This window comes from Carassius carassius, chromosome 15, assembly GCF_963082965.1.
Source record: "Carassius carassius chromosome 15, fCarCar2.1, whole genome shotgun sequence".
In the NCBI taxonomy this organism is placed as follows: domain Eukaryota; kingdom Metazoa; phylum Chordata; class Actinopteri; order Cypriniformes; family Cyprinidae; genus Carassius; species Carassius carassius.
Window position 1 is genome coordinate 20,190,241 of NC_081769.1, and position 19,330 is coordinate 20,209,570.

General features: G+C 44.0%; 2 protein-coding genes across 4 annotated transcripts in view; both read right to left on the reverse strand.

The window, feature by feature from the left end:
* cd79a (CD79a molecule, immunoglobulin-associated alpha) overlaps nt 1-19,330 on the reverse strand; it is a 131,028-nt gene that overhangs the window by 6,130 nt on the left and 105,568 nt on the right. The gene's annotated exons all lie outside the window — the stretch shown is intronic.
* LOC132158466 (rho guanine nucleotide exchange factor 1-like) overlaps nt 1-19,330 on the reverse strand; it is a 50,933-nt gene that overhangs the window by 2,799 nt on the left and 28,804 nt on the right. Inside the window, exons 10-32 of one of the 3 annotated variants that reach the window (XM_059567892.1) lie at nt 18,264-18,381; nt 18,098-18,149; nt 17,765-17,797; nt 17,022-17,195; nt 14,896-15,031; nt 13,014-13,025; nt 12,064-12,219; nt 11,701-11,891; nt 11,450-11,596; nt 11,254-11,336; nt 10,998-11,123; nt 10,786-10,900; nt 10,455-10,555; nt 2,127-2,201; nt 1,964-2,039; nt 1,708-1,875; nt 1,538-1,625; nt 1,307-1,411; nt 1,122-1,177; nt 883-1,026; nt 681-788; nt 248-420; nt 32-132 (exon numbers count right to left, since the gene is read on the reverse strand). In XM_059567892.1, coding sequence (XP_059423875.1) covers nt 58-132; nt 248-420; nt 681-788; nt 883-1,026; nt 1,122-1,177; nt 1,307-1,411; nt 1,538-1,625; nt 1,708-1,875; nt 1,964-2,039; nt 2,127-2,201; nt 10,455-10,555; nt 10,786-10,900; nt 10,998-11,123; nt 11,254-11,336; nt 11,450-11,596; nt 11,701-11,891; nt 12,064-12,219; nt 13,014-13,025; nt 14,896-15,031; nt 17,022-17,195; nt 17,765-17,797; nt 18,098-18,149; nt 18,264-18,381 — 2,512 coding nt within the window. In that variant the 3' untranslated portion in view covers nt 32-57. Of the gene's footprint in view, nt 1-31; nt 133-247; nt 421-680; nt 789-882; nt 1,027-1,121; nt 1,412-1,537; nt 1,626-1,707; nt 1,876-1,963; nt 2,040-2,126; nt 2,202-10,454; nt 10,556-10,785; nt 10,901-10,997; nt 11,124-11,253; nt 11,337-11,449; nt 11,597-11,700; nt 11,892-12,063; nt 12,220-13,013; nt 13,026-14,895; nt 15,032-17,021; nt 17,196-17,764; nt 17,798-18,097; nt 18,150-18,263; nt 18,382-19,330 lie in introns of those variants that run through there. The other 2 variants (XR_009437688.1, XR_009437687.1) reach the window with 2 other exon arrangements.

Consider the following 19,330-nt stretch of genomic DNA (forward strand, 5'->3'; position numbering starts at 1 on the left):
ATATGGTTTTATATCAAGTATGTGGTAGTACCTTGTAACAGCAGGTTGTGATTTTTCTCAGTTGTAATGGCCCCCATGAAGTAAATATTTCGCAAGAGTTTCTTGCAACTTATGATGGTCCTCCTCGACAGTCTTGGAACAAACACAACACCAGAGATGTGTATTACTTAGGGCACCTCGTTCAGATTTTCTCCTCTTCAAGAACTGACCCTGTTCTCTTTCACAAATGCAATTGCTTTCTCCTCACCTGCAGTCTCTTCAGTTGCTCCTCAAGCGCCTGCAGTCTCCTCTGTACCTCCTCCAAGCGTTCCTGAGAAAGCACTAGAGGAGCGGTGATTTCTCTGTCCTCTTCTCCTTTATTCCCTCCATCTCCCCCACTCTCACCTCCTTCAGTACTTTCTTCTGTGCTGGATTCCTCCACTAAGAAGAAAAAAAGCATTTGGGGATCTCAATATATCAATCAGAAAAAACATCCCCAAGGCATGAATTTATGACCGTCTTCCATCTTTTCTTTTAGAATTAGAATAAATGACATTTGAAAGTTCAGTTTTTCTTTTTGTTTTTGCATGCTTATTCAGAGACTCCAGGTATTCAGCACAGCTGTACTATGATTAAGTGTGAGGTTGAACTTCGTCAGCTAAAAACCTGAAGCAATATGTGTGCAGTTCCTGACGACTGACCTCCATCTGCCTCCTGGCTTTCAGGTGCCTTCCCTCCATTTTCCCCAGGAGTCTGAGAGTCATCGGACAGACTAATACTACCGACCAATAGCCTCTTCAAACACATGACTGTGAGAGGTATACAAGCAAACAAAAGAATAAGTACAGCATGAAATTGTATGTGTTCACTGCTAGACCTGCATGAAATGACACAAATTCTGACCTTCATCCAAAGCACCAATAGCAGACTTCTCTGGAGGAGCGTGGCTATGGCTGAGCAGGTCAAAACCATTGGTTGCTAGGTAGTCTATGAGTGAAGAACCAGTTTCTCGACTCTTCTCATCAGTAAGACTTTCTTTAAATCGGCCTATGGTGAAATAAAACACACTCGCATTATAAAACCACAGTAAAATTACTTGGACTGACTTAATATCTGTTTCCAAGAGCCAAAAGTCTCCCCACCGCGACTTTTCAAAGGGTTTTCTCCATTCTCAGTTGGGCTAAGAGGGCCCTGGAAACTGCAGAAAAGAAATGAAAAGAGTTTTTATGACTGAAGTGGGATTAAGAGTTTGCTAGTTCACTGCCACCTTCAAAAGGATGCCCAGTTACTCTTATGGGGCCTTGCTATTTGCAAAAATCACACTCACTGGAATGTAGGTCCACTGGGCATGCTGCCACCTCTTTCTCTTTTCAGCTTATTCCCATCTCTCTTCTTCAACTCTTCAACCGCAGATTTAATCACCACTGTCCAACTGGAGCATAAAACAGACTGTGAGTATTTTGGATTTAAATTTTGAAGCAGGATTTCATATGACTTGCCTGTCAGTCATTCAGATGAGTGTTACATTGAAATGGCTTTATATGGTTCACACACTCACTTTTTCTTCTCCCCGAGGGTCTGAGCCACTAGTTCATAGATCTGTGCTCCGCTGTCCCAGGTGAAGATAACATAGAGGGCCTTCGGGTCTGATGGAAAGAACAAAAGTAACTGTACATCAGATTGATGTTCTTCAGAGTACAACATGCTAATTCCCTGGAACTCACTCACCAGTGGCCACGTCTCTGAGAAAAACCGATTCTAGTTTGATTATTGGACTCAGCATCTGTTTGCCTTCCTGAACGGCGATGTTGCTTTTGCTCTGACACTTCAAAAGCATCTTATCATCTTGCTTCTGAATCAAGACCAGCATGTCTAACAGCAAAACACAGTAGACATCTGCAAATACGCACAAAAGTAGGATGAGTAAGAGGCTGAATTCTTGATTATGGAAGCACTGGAAGCAAATAAACTCATTTGGGGTTACCGATCGCTTTCTCCTTGGTCACCCTCCATGTCAGAGGTCCTTCAAATAGCATCTTTCTGGTGGTCAAATCAATGTTCTGATGAACAAAGAAAAGAGTGGATCATATCAGCCCCAGAGTGTCTGCATTAGTAACATACAAATGAGGCATTAAGATATTTCTCACCTTGTACTCACTGTAGAGGTCATTGCTCGGTTTCAGACCTGAGGTGTCCAGCCGGCGCTGGTAGTCTTTCAAAATCTGAGTTGAAGATGGGCAGAGATTTAGTAGAAAACATTTAGAGTGGTGGTTGGGAAAATGCATATTAAAGATTACGATCCGTATAGGGTGGGCTATATAACAGTAAGAACAATTCAAAGGTAAAGTTCACCCAAAAATGAAAATTCTATCATGAATTACTCATCCTTTTATCATTCCAAATCTTGTTCCTCTCCAGACGAACAACAAATTAAGATATTTCTGATGACATAGGCGCCGATACCGTGGGTGCTCCGGGGCTCGAGCACCCACGGAAAATACCGAGCACCCACGGAAAATGAGCACCCACGTGTGCCAGTGCCAGACTGCCAGTAGGCTACATTTATTTAAAATTAAACATTGCAGTTGGCGCTATGAAGCGTCTGCCACACTGTGATTGGTTATGTTGTTGTCAGTGACAGTGACATAACCAGTCGCATGCATGTTCCATATCCTATCCACCAATCACAGCGTTTCTGAAAACGTCCCATCCCCCACTATACAGTGCCGTGCGAGTATGTAATCATTTACTGCTTTCCGTAATCACTAATCATTAATCAGTCTAAAATGGACAGATTTGTTATAAAAAACTGCACTGAAGATTTTGGTTTATTTTCTACATTTTGCTTTGGTTAGATTAGGTTTAGATTAAGGATTGTTTTCTTATATTTTGTTCTTTCCTTTGGCGCCGCTTTCGTTCTTTTCCCATTTTATTGTTTGTTTGTTTACATTTTCACCTTGTACATAGCGCACATTATTATTGTTATTTTACTGGATCTAGTGGCTTTGGCTTTTTGTGAATAAACGTCCAGTATTTTTTCTCTTTCAAAGTTTTGTCTGTCATGTTCTTCCACCTCATTTCATACCCAGCAGTACGTTAATATGTAAATGTTACGGTACATTCCCTAGACTCCTTAAAGTTCGTAACAGGGTTTAAATGGGAACATTTTTTCTGCTCAAGTATAGGCCTATATACGGTTTAAAAGAGGAAAAACTAATGAACACAAAAGTAGCCTACTTTTGGACAGAATACGAGTTCTTTGTTAAATACATAAAATAAAAAAAATATTTTTTTAGCCTATATGAATAATGGATTCGAAACCTCAAAGAAAAGCCATGCCACTATCAAAAGAAACCTCGAAACATAAATGAGGTAGACATTCCCAGAAACGTACTCGGTTACTAACGTAACCTCGGTTCCCTGAGATGAGGGAACGAGTACTGCGTAAGCTAGCTTACGCTATGGGAAAAGGTCCCCTTTTCTCGAGAATATGAAGCCAAAAATTATCCTTAATTTTTAAATAATGTAAAACGCAGTGCTGCAGCACAGCAGACCCAAGCGAAGCGGCTCGCCTGCTTATTGGCTGTGCTGCGGCAACTGCAGCAACCTATGGTGAGGCGGCGGAGAGTAACGAACCAATGGGGGCGCTTCGCGCCCATTGGACGTCAGAGCGCGCCAAAATAGGCGTGGCTGGAACTATATAAGCCACCGCTTCACCATAGGGATCAGGTTTTAAATCGACTGAAGCGATCACCCGGTCCGAGCACATAGCACGGCAGGTTACGCAGTACTCGTTCCCTCATCTCAGGGAACCGAGGTTACGTTAGTAACCGAGTACGTTCCCTTTCGAGAGTACTCTCGTACTGCGTAAGCTAGCTTACGCTATGGGAACACAATGTAAAACGCCGTGCGTGCTCGGGAACTTCGACCTGTCACAGCCCAAGGCGAGAGCTCGGGGCTTTATAGCAGGAGAAATCCCAGTTCCAACAGCCAACCTTAGTGAGCTTTATATAGGGAACGAAAAAAAAGGGGGACGTGATAAGGCTTAGCACGTCTATATAGAAAGTACCCTGGCCTGCAGGGCAGGGACTTGCAGATTATAGAATCTAATAAATGTGGACGGAGAGGCCCAGCCTGCCGCCGCACAGATATCATCCAGTGGTATCCCGCAGGACCACGCCCATGACGAGGCCATACCTCGGGTGGAATGGGCTCTGATGCCGAACGGGCAGTGAAGGCCCTTAGATTTGTAAGCCAGCGAGATAGTGTCTACTATCCATCGCGATAGGCTTTGCTTCGTGGTGGCGAGACCTCGGGTGCGCCCACCAAAGCATATGAAGAGCTGGTCCGACCTCCTGAATAAGGCGGAGCGTGCAATATAGGTTTTAAGAGCCCTGACGGGGCAGATGAAGCTCGCGTTGCTTTCGTCGCTTTGCGAGGAAAGGGCTGACAGCGAGATGACAGCGAGATGTGGGAAGTCGTGGCCTGGTGGTTAGAGAATCGGACTCCCAATCGAAGGGTTGTGGGTTCGAGTCCCGGGCCGGCAGGAATTGTGGGTGGGGGGAGTGCATGTACAGTTCTCTCACCACCCTCAATACCACGACTGAGGTGCCCTTGAGCAAGGCACCGAACCCCCAACTGCTCCCCGGGCGCCGCAGCATAAATGGCTGCCCACTGCTCCGGGTGTGTGTTCACAGTGTGTGTGTGTGTTCACTGCTCTGTGTGTGTGCACTTCGGATGGGTTAAATGCAGAGCACAAATTCTGAGTATGGGTCACCATACTTGGCCGAATGTCACTTCACTCACTTCACTCACTTATGACCTGCGCTCTGAACGGTGTTGAGAGCACCTTGGGGACATAGCCGTGTCTTGGTCTGAGAATGACTCTGGAGTCATTAGGCCCAAACTCGAGACAGTCAGCGCTTACAGATAGCGCATGTAAATCCCCCACTCGCTTGACTGAGGCCAGAGCCAGTAGAAAAGCGGTTTTGAATGAAAGAAGCTTCATATCGACAGACTGAAGCCGTTCAAAAGGGGGGCCCTTTAAGGCCTCTAGGACCGTAGACAGGTCCCAGGAAGGGATTGAAGGGGGTCGGGGAGGGTTCATCCGACGAGCTCCCTTAAGGAAACGAATGACCAGTTCGTTTTTTCCCAGTGATAGGCCGGCCACCGGAGCATGAGAAGCTGCAATGGCTGCCACATACACTTTGAGCGTAGACGGGGATCTGCCCGCATCTAAACGCTCCTGTAGGAAGGAGAGTATCTCCGACACGTCACATAAGTGAGGGTCTAGGTTCCGTGTCCCGCACCAGGTGGAGAACACTGACCATTTCTGCGCGTATAGGCGCCTGGTTGAGGGCGCTCTGGCTTCCGTAATGGTCTTTAACACTCCCTCAGGGAGGTTCCCGGGTACCCGTTGAGGGGCCATACATGAAGGGCCCAAAGTTCGGGGTGGGGATGCCAGAGCGCGCCCTTCAGCTGCGTGAGGAGATCTTTCCGCAGCGGTATTGGCCATGGGGCTGTACTGGACAGCTGCATCAGCTCGGAGAACCAAGGTTGGGTCGTCCAGAGTGGGGCTACTAGCAGCATAGCACATCTGCTCTTCCTGACCCGATCGATGACCTGCGGCAGCATCGCGACCGGTGGGAAGGCATAAAGCGGGCGTCTGGGCCAATCGAGGGCCAGCGCGTCCCTGCTCTTTGAAAAATATATTGGGCAATGAGCGTTGTCTTCTGAGGCGAAGAGGTCGACCTCTGCCCTGCCGAAGATGCTCCACATCAACTGAACCGTCTGTGGGTGAAGAGACCACTCCCCAGGGGGAACATTCGCCCTGGAAAGCATGTCCGGGCCCCGGTTCAGGATGCCAGGTACATGCGCTGCCTTTAGCGAGCGCAGATTGCAATGTGCCCATGTCAGAAGACGCTCGGTCAGGGTGTGCAAGGTTTCTGACCTGACACCACCCTGGCGATTTATGTAGGCCACCACTGACATGCTGTCTGATCTGACTAGAACGTGATGGCCCTTTAAAAATGGGAGGAAAGCTTTCAGGGATAGTTCGACCGCTATCATCTCCAGACAGTTTATGTGTAACAGTCGCTCCGGGCTCGACCAGAGGCCGGAGGCAGACCTGCCCTCGTACAGGGCGCCCCAACCGAGGTTGGATGCATCTGTCGAGACTACTTTCCATTTCGAGACAGCGCCCGTGCTTACGCCTAACTGATACCAGTTGGCTATTTTCCAAGGGGCCAGAGCTGCGATGCAGCCGTGGGTCACCCTGATGCGCGCGCGGCCGGAAATCCAGGCGCGCGCTGGAACACGGTCTCTCAGCCAGCGCTGTAGTGGGCGCATGCGCAGCAGGCCCAGTTTGAGAACCGCAGAGGCTGATGCCATCAGACCTAGCATTTCCTGAAATCGTTTGAGCGGGTAAAGAGACCCGGCTTTAAACGACACGGCTAAATGCTGAATAGTGAGAGCGCGCTGTGACGTCAGACGCGCTGTACATGTCACAGAGTCTATGTCTATCCCCAAAAAGGAAATCCTCTGGCTGGGAGACAGAGCGCTCTTGACAGTGTTGATCGTGAGACCCAGGCATTCTAAATGGCTGAGGATCCAGGATCTGTGTGTCGTCAGTAGTTCCTCGGAATGGGCTAAAACTAGCCAGTCGTCGAGGTAGTTCAATACTCGCACTCCCCGCATTCTCAGGGGTGCGAGAGCGGCATCCATGCACCGCGTAAACGTACGGGGCGCTACGGAGAGGCCGAATGGAAGAACCATGTACTGATAAGTCTGCCCCTCGAAGGCGAATCTCAAGAATGGCCTGTGATGGGGTGCTATTTGAATGTGAAAGTAAGCGTCTTTCAGATCCACTGAGAAAAACCAATCCCTCGGGCAAATTTGCGCGAGTATTTGTTTGGTAGTTAACATTTTGAACGATCGCGTCATAAGCGCTTTGTTCAAACGTCTGAGATCTAGGATGGGTCTGAGACCGCCATCCTTTTTTGGTATGAGGAAGTAGCGGCTGTAAAAGCCTGACTCGCGCTGCGCAGGGGGGACAGTTTCTATCGCCCCTTTTGCAAGAAGGTTTATCAGTTCGGCGCGAAGGACGTGTGTCATTTCGCTTTTCACTTTCGTTTCGACCACGGCGCGAAAGCGCGGCGGTCTGCGAGCGAACTGGAGCGAGTAACCTCGTTTTATTATATTCAAAACCCAATCTGATATGCCGGGGATGGCCTGCCATGCAGCGGCTCGTGCGGCTATGGGTTGAATGTGCTTCGGGCACTGGCCGCCTGTTATGAGGGGACCAGTAGCTCGAGTATGCTGTGCTTGTGACACTGTGGTGACAGCGCTTATTTGTAGGGTTGCGCACTGAGAAGTGGGCACGCGCGCTACATTTAGAGCACCTCCGGCGCGAGCGGGAAGGTGGGCATGAAAGGAGACCCGAGTGAGTCTTTGTGACACTTGGGGGAGTGTGTATACATGTAGGGGTGCGTACTGTGTAGTGGGCACACTGCCTACATAGAAAAAGCTCTTTTTGTGCTTTATTGAGGTCGCCGTAAAAACGGCGTTTGTGTGCAGGCGTGCGTGCATTGTAACAGGCTCGTTTACTGCAGTATAGACATCTCCAACCGCCTTTAGTGAGGGGATTGGAGGAAGCATGTGAGGTTTCTTGTGTGGTGGTCCGGCCGCAGCGGGACTTAACCACGGTCTTTTCAGCCCGAAGGTCAGGAGGGCTTCGGAGGCTCGGGGTTCAGCACAATCCTGGGCCGAGGTCCCCGTCTCTCTGGCGGTTTGCGGCTCGTAGAGCGAGAGCGGTGCTGGGTTTTGGTCGCTGGGCGAGACTGTAAGTCTGGCTGCGATGGCTTCGAGGTCTGAGGGGGCGGCGCGTTTCTACGGCGTCCCGCAGCAGAGCTAGAGCGTTTCGGCAGGAAGTGTCTCATTGCCTGCGACGTTTTCTGAGCCTCAGTGAAGCGTTCAGCGAAACCCTTAACCGACTGGCCAAAGAGGCCGGAAGGCGAGATAGGAGAGTCGAGAAAGGCGGATTTGTCGGCGTCTTTCATCTCCGTGAGCGTGAGCCAGAGGTGTCGCTCTAAAACAGCGAGGCTTGCCATGCTTCGGCCGATCGCTTGTGCTGTGGTCTTTGTCGCACGCAGGGCTAGATCAGTAGCGCTGCGGAGATCTTTAAAGTCATAGGTATCTGGGGCAGACTCGTCCAGGTTACGGAGAAGTCTGGCCTGAAAAACCTGCAGCACAGCCATGGTGTGTAGAGCCGAAGCGGCTTGACCAGCGGAGGTGTAAGCTCGGCCAGCGAGAGCTGAGGTGGTGCGGCACGGCTTGGATGGATGCACAGGCTTCGACCGCCATCCAGCGGCTGAGGGCGGGCAGAGGTGTGCAGCAATAGCCTCCTCGAGAGGGGGGAGGCTCTCGTAACCGTGGTCTCGGGCGCCGTCGACAGAGGAGAGCGCTGACGAGACAGAAGTCTTCAAGCGTGCGGAGAATGGGGCTTTCCACGACTTCGTGAGTTCATTGTGAACTTCCGGGAAGAAGGGGGCGTTTCTTTGCAGAGGGGCCGAAGGGCGCCCCTGCAGGAACCATTCATCCAGCCTGCTTTTAGCGGGCTCGTCTGGAGGAGACCAGTCGAGCTGAAGGTCGCTGACAGCCCTTGTAAGCACGCGAGTAAGCTCCGCGTCGATATCGGCGCGTTGTCCGGTGCAGCTGGGTGCTGTAGAGGGGGGGGGGTCCGCAATGGAGCCCGACCATTCCTCACTACTGGACGCGGCGAGAGAAAGGCTGTCGTGTCTGTCCTTTTCCGCCTCAGGCGCTCCGAAGGAGAAGGGGGCGCTGGTGAGCAGGGACTGGCGCTGCTCGTCCACGAAGAGGACAGGCGAAGGAGCGAGAGCGGGCGAGGCACGCGGGGAGTGTTCCGGCGTGAGCTCGCGTGTAACAGTATGCTCAGGCATTCTCTGATCGCGGCGTTTCTTACGCGGCACTTGAGAGAGAAGAGGCGGAGCGGGTGGAGCATCGTGGCTGGTTTGAGCTAATCGAGCCCGCAGGGTCGATATAGCCATGTCGTCGCACTCAGGGCAGCCGCCCTTGAAGAGTGCGCTCTCAGCATGCTCGCGGCCCAGGCAGGAGACACAGATGAGGTGGCGGTCCTCGCTGGGCAGAGGGCCTCGGCAGGAAGCGCAGGCCCGAGGCATTTGAAACAACGCCTCGAATTCTGGAGGAAAAAAGTGTGATGCAGCGGCAAACACACTAGCTTTGAAAAGGATATAGTCACGCCGGATGGCGCAGCAGGAAGCGAGTGCTGAAGGCGGCGTCGAGATGAAGCACGAGCCGGCGTCCTCAGATCTGCGTTGCAGTGCTATCCCGCCGAGAGGCTTTTCGACGGCGTGTAGAGGCTTCTCCGGTGAAGACAGCGAAGTGCAGGTGAGATCGCTGAAGGAGATGAAATCTGATCCCTATGGTGAAGCGGTGGCTTATATAGTTCCAGCCACGCCTATTTTGGCGCGCTCTGACGTCCAATGGGCGCGAAGCGCCCCCATTGGTTCGTTACTCTCCGCCGCCTCACCATAGGTTGCTGCAGTTGCCGCAGCACAGCCAATAAGCGCGCGAGCCGCTTCGCTTGGGTCTGCTGTGCTGCAGCACTGCGTTTTACATTATTTAAAAATTAAGGATAATTTTTGGCTTCATATTCTCGAGAAAAGGGGACCTTTTCCCATAGCGTAAGCTAGCTTACGCAGTACGAGAGTACTCTCGAAAGGGAACTCATTATTTTAGTCACAACAATCGGTTAATGGAAACGCTGTCCTTTCGCAATAGTTTTTTAATCAATATTTACAAAACATTAATTTCCCAAGAAGCTGAACGCATTAGTGGTTACGTGTCAGTTAAACTTTTCATCTCCAATCCTGTTTGTATTTTTGAGAAGTGACGCTGTTGTGTTTGTTTGTATCGGCCGCTGTCCATTAGCCTAAGGTTCTGAAATGCAATATTTTTTGAATAGTCTATTTTTTTAATTTTTTAAATGGCGTGCGCCCTTGAGCACCCACGGAGAAAAACATAAATCGGCGCCTATGTCTGATGAAATCCAAAAACTTTCTGACCCTCCATAGACAGAAACAACTACTGCTATAAAGGTCCAAAAAGATGGTAAGGAAATCAATAAAATAGTCCATGTGACATCAGTGGTTCAACCGTACTTCAAAACCGTTCAATATTTTTGTGCACAAAAAAAAAAAAAAAGATATTGGATAAAGTCATTATTTTTGCTTTCTTTGTGCACAAAGTACTGTATAATTGTGTTCCGAAGATGAGTTATTAATGATGACTGAATTTTTATTTTTATACACAGTATCATGATAAATACTGTACATACATCAAAACATGTTGGAATGTAGTAACGCCTGGATACTGCCAGACCACACATTTTTACAGTAGACCATATTTATCTGAAGGAACTTCTACTGAATTCTCACCAGCAGGTTCTCCATGAGTTTGACTTCTTCATTGACATGGTTGAGGATCTTACGACAGGATTCTGCTGCTTGGTTAATGTTGTCTTTTTCAGTTTCATCATCTGTGAGAAATAAATTATATTGCATTTCTTCTGTTTGCTTATTTATTCATACTTATTTAATCCTGTTATGACAAAATGCGATGTTGTGATGCTGATTTGATTTAATTGAAAAAAATCAATGTGTTAAACTGATCATTTTATATTTGTAATATAGTTTATTAACTTAGGTTTTGCACAACTTACAAAAAAGGGTTTAAAAAATAAAGACGAATTAGATTTAAAACACTTACCTGTGTTCTTGGCAATATTTTCCAGCAGGAGAGGATACTTGGTTAGTCTTTGCATCTCTATGGGAATGATATCCTTCAGCTGTAGCCTCCGACACTGTGGCTTACTCTCTGCCTCCTACAACACAAACACAGAAGATTTCGTTAAAAGACATTTTGAGATGCCTAGTCTCCAAAATGTTGACTGAAAAACAGTGTTTTAAGTGTAAATGTACCAGTATGAAAGCATTAAAACGGGGATCCTTCTTCTGTTTGTTCTTTATCTGCTCCAGAGCCCAGGACTGGTAGCTACAGGAGCGAGCGGTGAGCTTCTGAAACCATTCTCCTTCTGATCCACTGAACTACAGAGATAGAGACATGTCTATTTGTTTAACAGCTAATATAAGTTCATGTCATCAAGTTGAAATGCTGAATGACACTGTGTTGAGAGAGAACATGATAAACTAGCAGTTAGCACACTAAGCTACTTACCCTGTTGAGAAGTGGCGTGCTAATATTTTTGACAATGTACTCATCCTCCTGCCGCTGTTTTTTCAGGTTTTCATAAAAAGCATCTAGAAAAAGAATGGATTGAAGCTATATCAAGGCTGTTCATAATTTGAAGGGCCATCAAAATCTTTTAAAGCCATGCAGATTGCATTAATATATATTTGAAGTGGATACGTACAGTGCATCTCTATGATCTCATCAAGGCTGGGGAAGATGGTGGCCAGCTCAGTTATGCTCATAATATCATTCTTCTCCAGCGGACGAGAAAACACAGTCTGCAATACACTCAGCATACGAACATGAGCGTGCTCTGTCGTAAACAGCTCTGACAAACACAGAGAAAAATGTGTTCATCATTGCACCCTGCTTCATAGCAGATTCAACAAAATAAGGCATCAAATAGTTTTGCTATATTCTTGCTTGTATTACCATTGATGACTTCTTGTCTTTTGATTTCCTTCTTGCTCAGTTTTTTCAGGTCCTCGGAAGAAGCAAGGCCCCTCCAGTTGGGAGGGTCCTGCTCGAGCTCCAGGAGACGGGGCTCCATTTCCTCCTGTAGAGGCAAGGGGCTAACTTCAGGATCAGTGACGAGGCCGTCAGGTACCAATCCACCTTCCGCACTAAGAGACAAATGAAGGGGAATATATGTGTTAAGCACTGTAAAACAAAATTGTTAAAGGTAGTGATGATTACAATCTCTGGATTCTAACAGTTACTGAGAAGCCCCTTGTGCTGCTGTCTCCTGTGGACAGTGTGTCTATGAGTGTGAGTGATGGTTAGTCTTTGCCTTACGAGACTGAATGCTGTGGGGAGGGTGAGAGGGGTTGAGAGGTAGAGGTTGACTGCAGGTCCACATCGCTACGGGAGCGAGACTGCTTGGCCCGGGTAGAGCCACTACGGCGAGAGTGACGGCGCTCCACGCAAAGGCTCTCGCTGCGGCGCACATTCCTGAACACCCAAGAGGAAGTGAGGGGAGGGGGGGGGTTGAGGAGAGGGAAAAGGAAGAGAGTAAAAAAAGGGAAGGGAAGGGAAGGAAAGGAAAGGAAAGGAAAGGAAAGGAAAGGAAAGGAAAGGAAAGGAAAGGAACGGAAAGGAAAGGAACGGAAAGGAAAGGAGTAATAAAGTAATATAAATGTGGAAAGAACATTAAAAGACAGTGACAGGTTAGAGAACACAGACCAAAAGGTAAAATGATCAGATGATAGAAACAGAAAATTGAATGGTGATGAAGAAGAAACAAGTGAAATATTAAAGACAAATGATGTCAAAACCACTATGTAACATGTTATTTAGCACTAGTTCATCAGGAAGATTCATTCAGCACCATCAGTTCTAAGACCGTTTCTGAAATCCACATTCACAAACATTTCCAGCTCTTTCTAATGTGTCATTTACGGCATCTCAGTGCAACACCTAAATTATACTGAAATAAAACAATATTGCCTAATTAGTGGCCTCATTCGTGCAAAGCGTCCCAAAAAGCAGACACTTCTGCCTTCAATCCCTGAAGCCCCAAAACCCAAGAAGAACCATACTTAGCCATGCAGTGAGTGAATGTCTCAAATGAATGTCTGTGTGAGTCTAAATATGAATCTAAAGCTTAAAAACAATGACATTCATTGTGCAATATTTTATACTGTATGAATAATAAAATGTAATGTAAACTGTTTAGTAAGAGAACATGTGTGGATCAGTAGCAGTTGAGGCTGGCAGAAAATCCAGAGACAATCACGCAGACCCACCTTGTCTTCTTTCTGTAAAAACATAGGGCGAACGAACAGTTACAGCATAACAAAAAACAAATCGTTTAACAACAAACACCCAACCAAAACTTCCAACTATAAACCAACTAACCTCAACACTACCCTGAACAAAATCTCAAGGCCAACAACAAAGCGAGACAGAGCGTACAACAACAGACAACAGCAACAAACAATGTTTCCACACGAGGGAGAGCTGCACGAGCAAAATAAAAATGCACAGCTAATCCAGCAAAGCTAGTTTTATGCCATATCCTATAAACATTAAGTAAAGGAGCTACACTGAGCTTTCAAAGGGTCAGTTCACCCAAAATTTACAATTCTGTCATTAATGACTCACCCTCATGTAGTTCCAAATCCGTAAGCCCTACGTTCATCTTCGGAACACAAATTAAGATATTTTGATGAAATCCGAGAGCTCTCTGACCCTCAATAGACAGCAATGCAACTGAAATGTTCCAATGTCCTGTAACGTAGTAAGGACATCGATAAAACAGTCCATGTGACATCAGTGGCTCAACTTTTTGTGACGCTAAGATAATACTTTTTGTCCGCAAAGAAAAATAACAATTTATTCAGCAATTCTGCTCTTGAGTTAAAGTCTTCCACTATTTTGTAGAGTACCATGACACATGTACACACTTCCCCAGAATGTAATCAACATAATCAACGTAACCAGCATTGTTTATTTTCAGCATGCGCATGCTTTCTCCTGAACGTAAACAACGCTGATTATGTTGATTACATTCAGGAGAAAGTGCACAAAAGCATTGTGGTACTCTCCAAAATGGTGGAAGATGATAACTCTGGTAGAAGAATTATAACAGGTTATGTTATTTTTGCTTTTTTCGTGCACAAAAAGTACTCTTGTATTGAAGTTGAACCACTGATGACACAATGTCTGTTTTATCGATGTCCATACTACATTTCTGGGTCTGGGAACATTGCAGTTGTGTTTCAATCTTTGCAGGGTCAGAAAAATCTCAGATTTCATCACAAATATCTTAATTTGTGTTCTGAAGCTGAACGAAGGTCTTACAGGTGTGGAACAATTTAAGGTTTTTCAAATTTTTCAAATTTTGGTGAACTAACCCTTTAAGTTATGTTTATGTTTGAAAACCAAAGGTTGCTGGTTCAGTTCCCATAAGTAACTATCGCCATTGTACCAAACTACAGAACGTCAGGTTACTCCAGCATGATTTGTCATTTGTGCACAGAAAGTCACTTTGGATGACAGCATCTGCTAAATAACTACCTACTAAATGAAGAAGCAAAAACATAACCTTTCAAACAGTTGGGCAGTTATAATATTTGCAAATTCAGACAGAATCTGCTTATTTTTATAGCATAGTGCCTTGGTGCAACATTGCAGGACATTGCGAGGACTGGATGCGAAGACTGCAACACGGATAAACTGTAAACTGAAAGCTAACAAAAATGCCGTACACTGCAAAACATCAGGTGGGAAAAGGAACAAACAGACAAAGAGGTAAAAAAGTAAAGGAGGCGACAAAATGCAGAGTTAAAAAATTAAAGTAGGAAGAAAGGGAGTCAGGATATGAGGGGAAAGGGAGGGAGGCGTGTACGCGCAGTAAGGGATTGTCTTGGTATTTGTCGTCCTTAAGGAGGGTAGCGTATATTGCGGGCAGCAGCAGGAGCAGCAGCACAGGAGGGACACAGCACACTCCTCGATACAAAGCAGGCAGGGAGTTTTGCACCCTCCCTTAGTTATGTAGTACAAAGTAAGACTGTTAACTACTTCTGTACTACTTAAAACGTTAGTTAAAATGTTAGTTTAATGTTTTTCATTTTTCTTATGTATTGTTTTTATACCTGCTTTTAATTCCTTTTCCTTCTTTCTTACCTGCTTCCATCCAGACTTTCATCTGGAAGCATGTCAATGACAGAGAGAGGTTCACAGATGGAGAGACTCCCACCAGTACTGACAGGAGATGCATCTCCACCTTCTGGTTTGGGGTCTGAGCGATTGTTGTTGACACCTACAAGAAGAAAAAGACAATAATTAATAATATCAAAGCCTACTTGTAGCCTTATTTATTTGTATTTTTTGCTTGTTTCACACTGAATCTAGGTATCATGATATACTCGTAACATACAAGTTATCAGCCGATATTACAAACTTAAAGAAACTTATCATCACTTAAGTACTTAAGTACTTAAAATTAAATTTAAATGAGAACATAAAAGCTTATTTTACATAATAGAATATAAATATTACTTAAAGGGGTCATATGATGCTTTTTTAAAGATCATTATTTGGTGTAAAAGAATATGTTGACACTTTAATGTTCCAAAAACACATGTTTCAAAAACTCTACATTATTGTAAGTCCTCTATGCCCCGCCTCTCTCAAACACGTAGTTTTCTACAAAGTCCCTCCTTCCGACAAGCGCAGTCTATTCTGATTGGCCAACTGACCCAGTGCATTGTGATTGGCCAATCACCACAAGCACTTGTCGGAAATGTAACACCCCTTTCCATAATTGTGAGCTTCATCTTTCAAAAGAAATGTAAAGACAGTTAATAATGTCCTTTAGTTTTACCATCAGTTCAAGCTCGAAAGGGGAACAGAGTCGCGTAACACACAGTGATGAAGCTCATATGTGTTTGCAGTACACAATCCACTGAAGGTTTAAGACAGCTGACTCCACTGTGTGACCCTGTCTGTCTGTCTCTCTGTCTCTCTCTCTCTCTCTCTCACACACACACACACACACACACACACACAAACACAAAACTCTGGATTTGAACAGTCAATAGCAAATACTAAAAATAATAACAAAACATACTTGCAGTAGCGGATTCAGAAGCACAGATTGTCATAGCAAAGTCAGAATTACCTCCTCTCCTAGGTTCAAGAAATGGTCATCTATAGAATGCGTTACTGTTCAATTGTAAGTAATCTTAAAGATTCCTAAATGCATATTTCGGAAGGCCAAATAAAGTGCTTTTGTTTTTGTCTAGAAACACACAGTATCTCCTTGACATGACTGCTTTAAAGGGATAGTTCACCCAAAAAGGAAAATTATGTCATTAATAACCCACCCTCATGTCCATGTTCATGTTCCAAACCGGTAAGACCTCCGTTCATCTTTGGAACACAGTTTAAGATATTTTAGATTTCGCCCGAGACCTCTCAGTCCCTCCATTGAAGCTGTGTGTACGGTATACTGTCCATGTCCAGAAAGGTAAGAAAAACATCTTCAAAGTAGTCCATATGACATCAGAGGTTCAGTTAGAATTTGTTGAAGCATTGAAAATACATTTTGGTCCAAAAATAACAAAAACTACGACTTTATTCAGCATTGTCTTCTCTTCAGGGCAGTTGTAAGCACGTTCACTGCAGTTTAGTGATATCCGGTTCACGAACGAATCACTCGATGTAACCGGATCTTCTTGAACCAGTTCACCGAAGCGAACTGAATCGTTTTAAATGGTTTGCGATTGAAATTGAATCATATGACCCCTCTAAATAACACTACATTGCACACACATTTTTTACATTTCGATTACCTGCTATTATCTTTTTAATCATTAACAACACTTACTACATAATAATGCAGATTTTCCACCAAAAAAAAAAAAATCAGAATCAGAATGAACATTATAATAAATATAAATAATACTTTTTTGTATATTTATAAACAAATTATTGTTCTCATGTAGCAATTAAAATGATTTTTTAATCAGTTTTTTTCATTATTATTTATTTACACAAAAGAGTACAAAATTAGGATATACAACATTTCTTGGTTATAGGCCATAACATGAAAATAATTATTGGCTTGTCTGCGTCAGGCACAATTTAATATTAGTGCATCCCTGATTAAGTATGGTGGCAGCTTTGTGCATATTCATTTCTTTCCCATTTATATTTTCAGACGACTCACATACACCATGTTAGTTGATTTCCCCCATGTCCAATGTGCTTAAATCTAAAACACATGAGAGGGATTTTCTGCTCCTCACCTGTGTCACTCTGAGAGTCAGGACTAGGAGTCACACTGACGCTGATGGTCAATTCTTCACTCTCCGAGCCATGCGTGCTACCTGACACCGCCACACCAAGTTTCCGCCCTGAAGTGGCACCGCTATCGCTTACGGACACTCGATGAGATTGGGCATTTCCTTTGTTTGGCTTTACTAGATCAAGAGAAAGTAAGAAAGAGCAGATGAGAGGAAGAATCAAAAGCAACAAGTCAAACATGCGCAATTACTAACAATTATTAAAGATTGATCATTGTGTGGTTCTAACAATAAGACATTACAGATGGACAACTAGATGAAGGAGAAAGGGGCAATCAGGAGTTTGATCGAGTGTTAGTCATTCATATTTGGGCAAGGGCAATTCAAAGGTTCATTGAGCCCATAAAACTTAAGTAAATGGGGACCCAAACATGAACAAACACACACAAAAATCTGAACAAAAATCTGAAATCTGTTCGTGAATACATCACATGTGGTATATTAAGATCATTAAAAGATTTGCAAGCAAGCATTAAAAAACACTTTTTAAAAACATTATCACAACCAAAGTCACCTCAACCAAAAAAACCAAAAAACAAATCAGATTTGCTAAATAGATGGATAAGGAAATGGAAACTACAGACAAACCCATGAGTTTGAAGTGGAACATGCAAACATGCATTAGATTTGATTAGCAAGTGAATGTACCATCCAAGAGGACAGAATCTAAGAACAGACCATAATACCTTCAAAGTCCAATCTAGTTTGCTTACCATCATCTGCAAGAGGAAAACAGCAACACAAACAAGTTCCTTTAAATACTACATCCATCTTTGACCTTAAAGGTATTTCAGTAAATATATGCAGAATGTTTCTTATGTTATAAGTTACAGAAGCACCTTCTGGTTTCTCTATACATTGGTCTCAATGATCTTAGCAGGTGTCTGAGATGTTATTGGTAATTAGTATAAATGGTTGAATGCACAGTGAAATAATACAAGTTTGGTCAATGAGCGTGTGATTTAAGTAGGGAATGTGTTCTGAGGGAGAGGAAGGAATTGATTTCATTGAGTACGTACAGAATGGAGGAATTTTTTTATCTATTTTGTTGATTTTGTTGGTTCCCCATGGCTGTTCAACAGAAAAGGAAACAATACTATTAGACAAGATAACACAAATTCAGTTTGTAAAACGAAAAATCTGAGGAATTATGTTGTATAATAAACTATGGAGAAAGCATCTAACCTTCAGCACGGAAGGGACAGAGGGCCGCCATCCTGACTTAGTCTTCTTGTTGTCAAGTGCTCTGGTCTTGACACCAAGCTGCTTCATATAAAAGGCAACTGCTCCAAAGACACAGTTACTGAAGGAAGTAAAAAAAAAACAGAACAGGTTACAAAGAATATTGAAATTTGAATACTGAAAAAAGCCACTTTATAGCTTACTGTGTCATCAGCAACAATTCAACAACCTAATTTTGCAAATAAATTTAAAAAAGCATGTTATTTAGGGTTTCTGAGACACTTGATGAGTTTGAAATGTTGGTATTTTTGGTATTTTAAATAAACTCAGATGTCCACAAAATCTAATTATGATGTGCTTTATGAACACTAAGTGCTTAAAATTCACAATTGCATAGACTGTATATATAAACACATATTACTACTTTTTTGAAAGTAATCTTTCATGCTCAAAAAGACTGCATTTATTTTGTCAAGAGTAAAAATAATAAAATTGCAAAATAATATTCACATTTTAAATAAATTAAAGTAGAATAATAAAAAATAACAAAAAAAATTAATAACACAAAAAATGTGCACCGTAAAATATAAATGTAAATTATTCCTGTAATGTTAAAGCTTAATTTACCAAAAGACATTACTGTAGTATTCAGTGTCACATGATCCTTCAGAAATACTTCTAATATGCTGATTTGGTGCCTTATATTTTTGTAGAAACCATGGTACATAGTTTTTTTTTTATGATTCTCTAAAGAATGGATTTTTTTACATTATAAAATGTATTTTTGATCAAATTAATGCCTCTTTGCAGAAAATTTTATTTAATTCTTAAATTAAAAATTTACTGACCCCAAACTTTTAAATGTTAGTGTATATTTTAGCCCTCAGGGTTCACTAAACAAAAATGTCTAAATGTCACAGCTGCAGTGAGACAGTTTGTGAACCGAGGGATTTTCCGCTGTTCAACTCAAGTCATGTGATCTGCAACTATTCAGTGCAATCCCCGAGTGTACTATCAAATTGCCTAAGTGCCTCAGAGAGGATCTTCATTTGGCAAGCTATTTCCTTCAC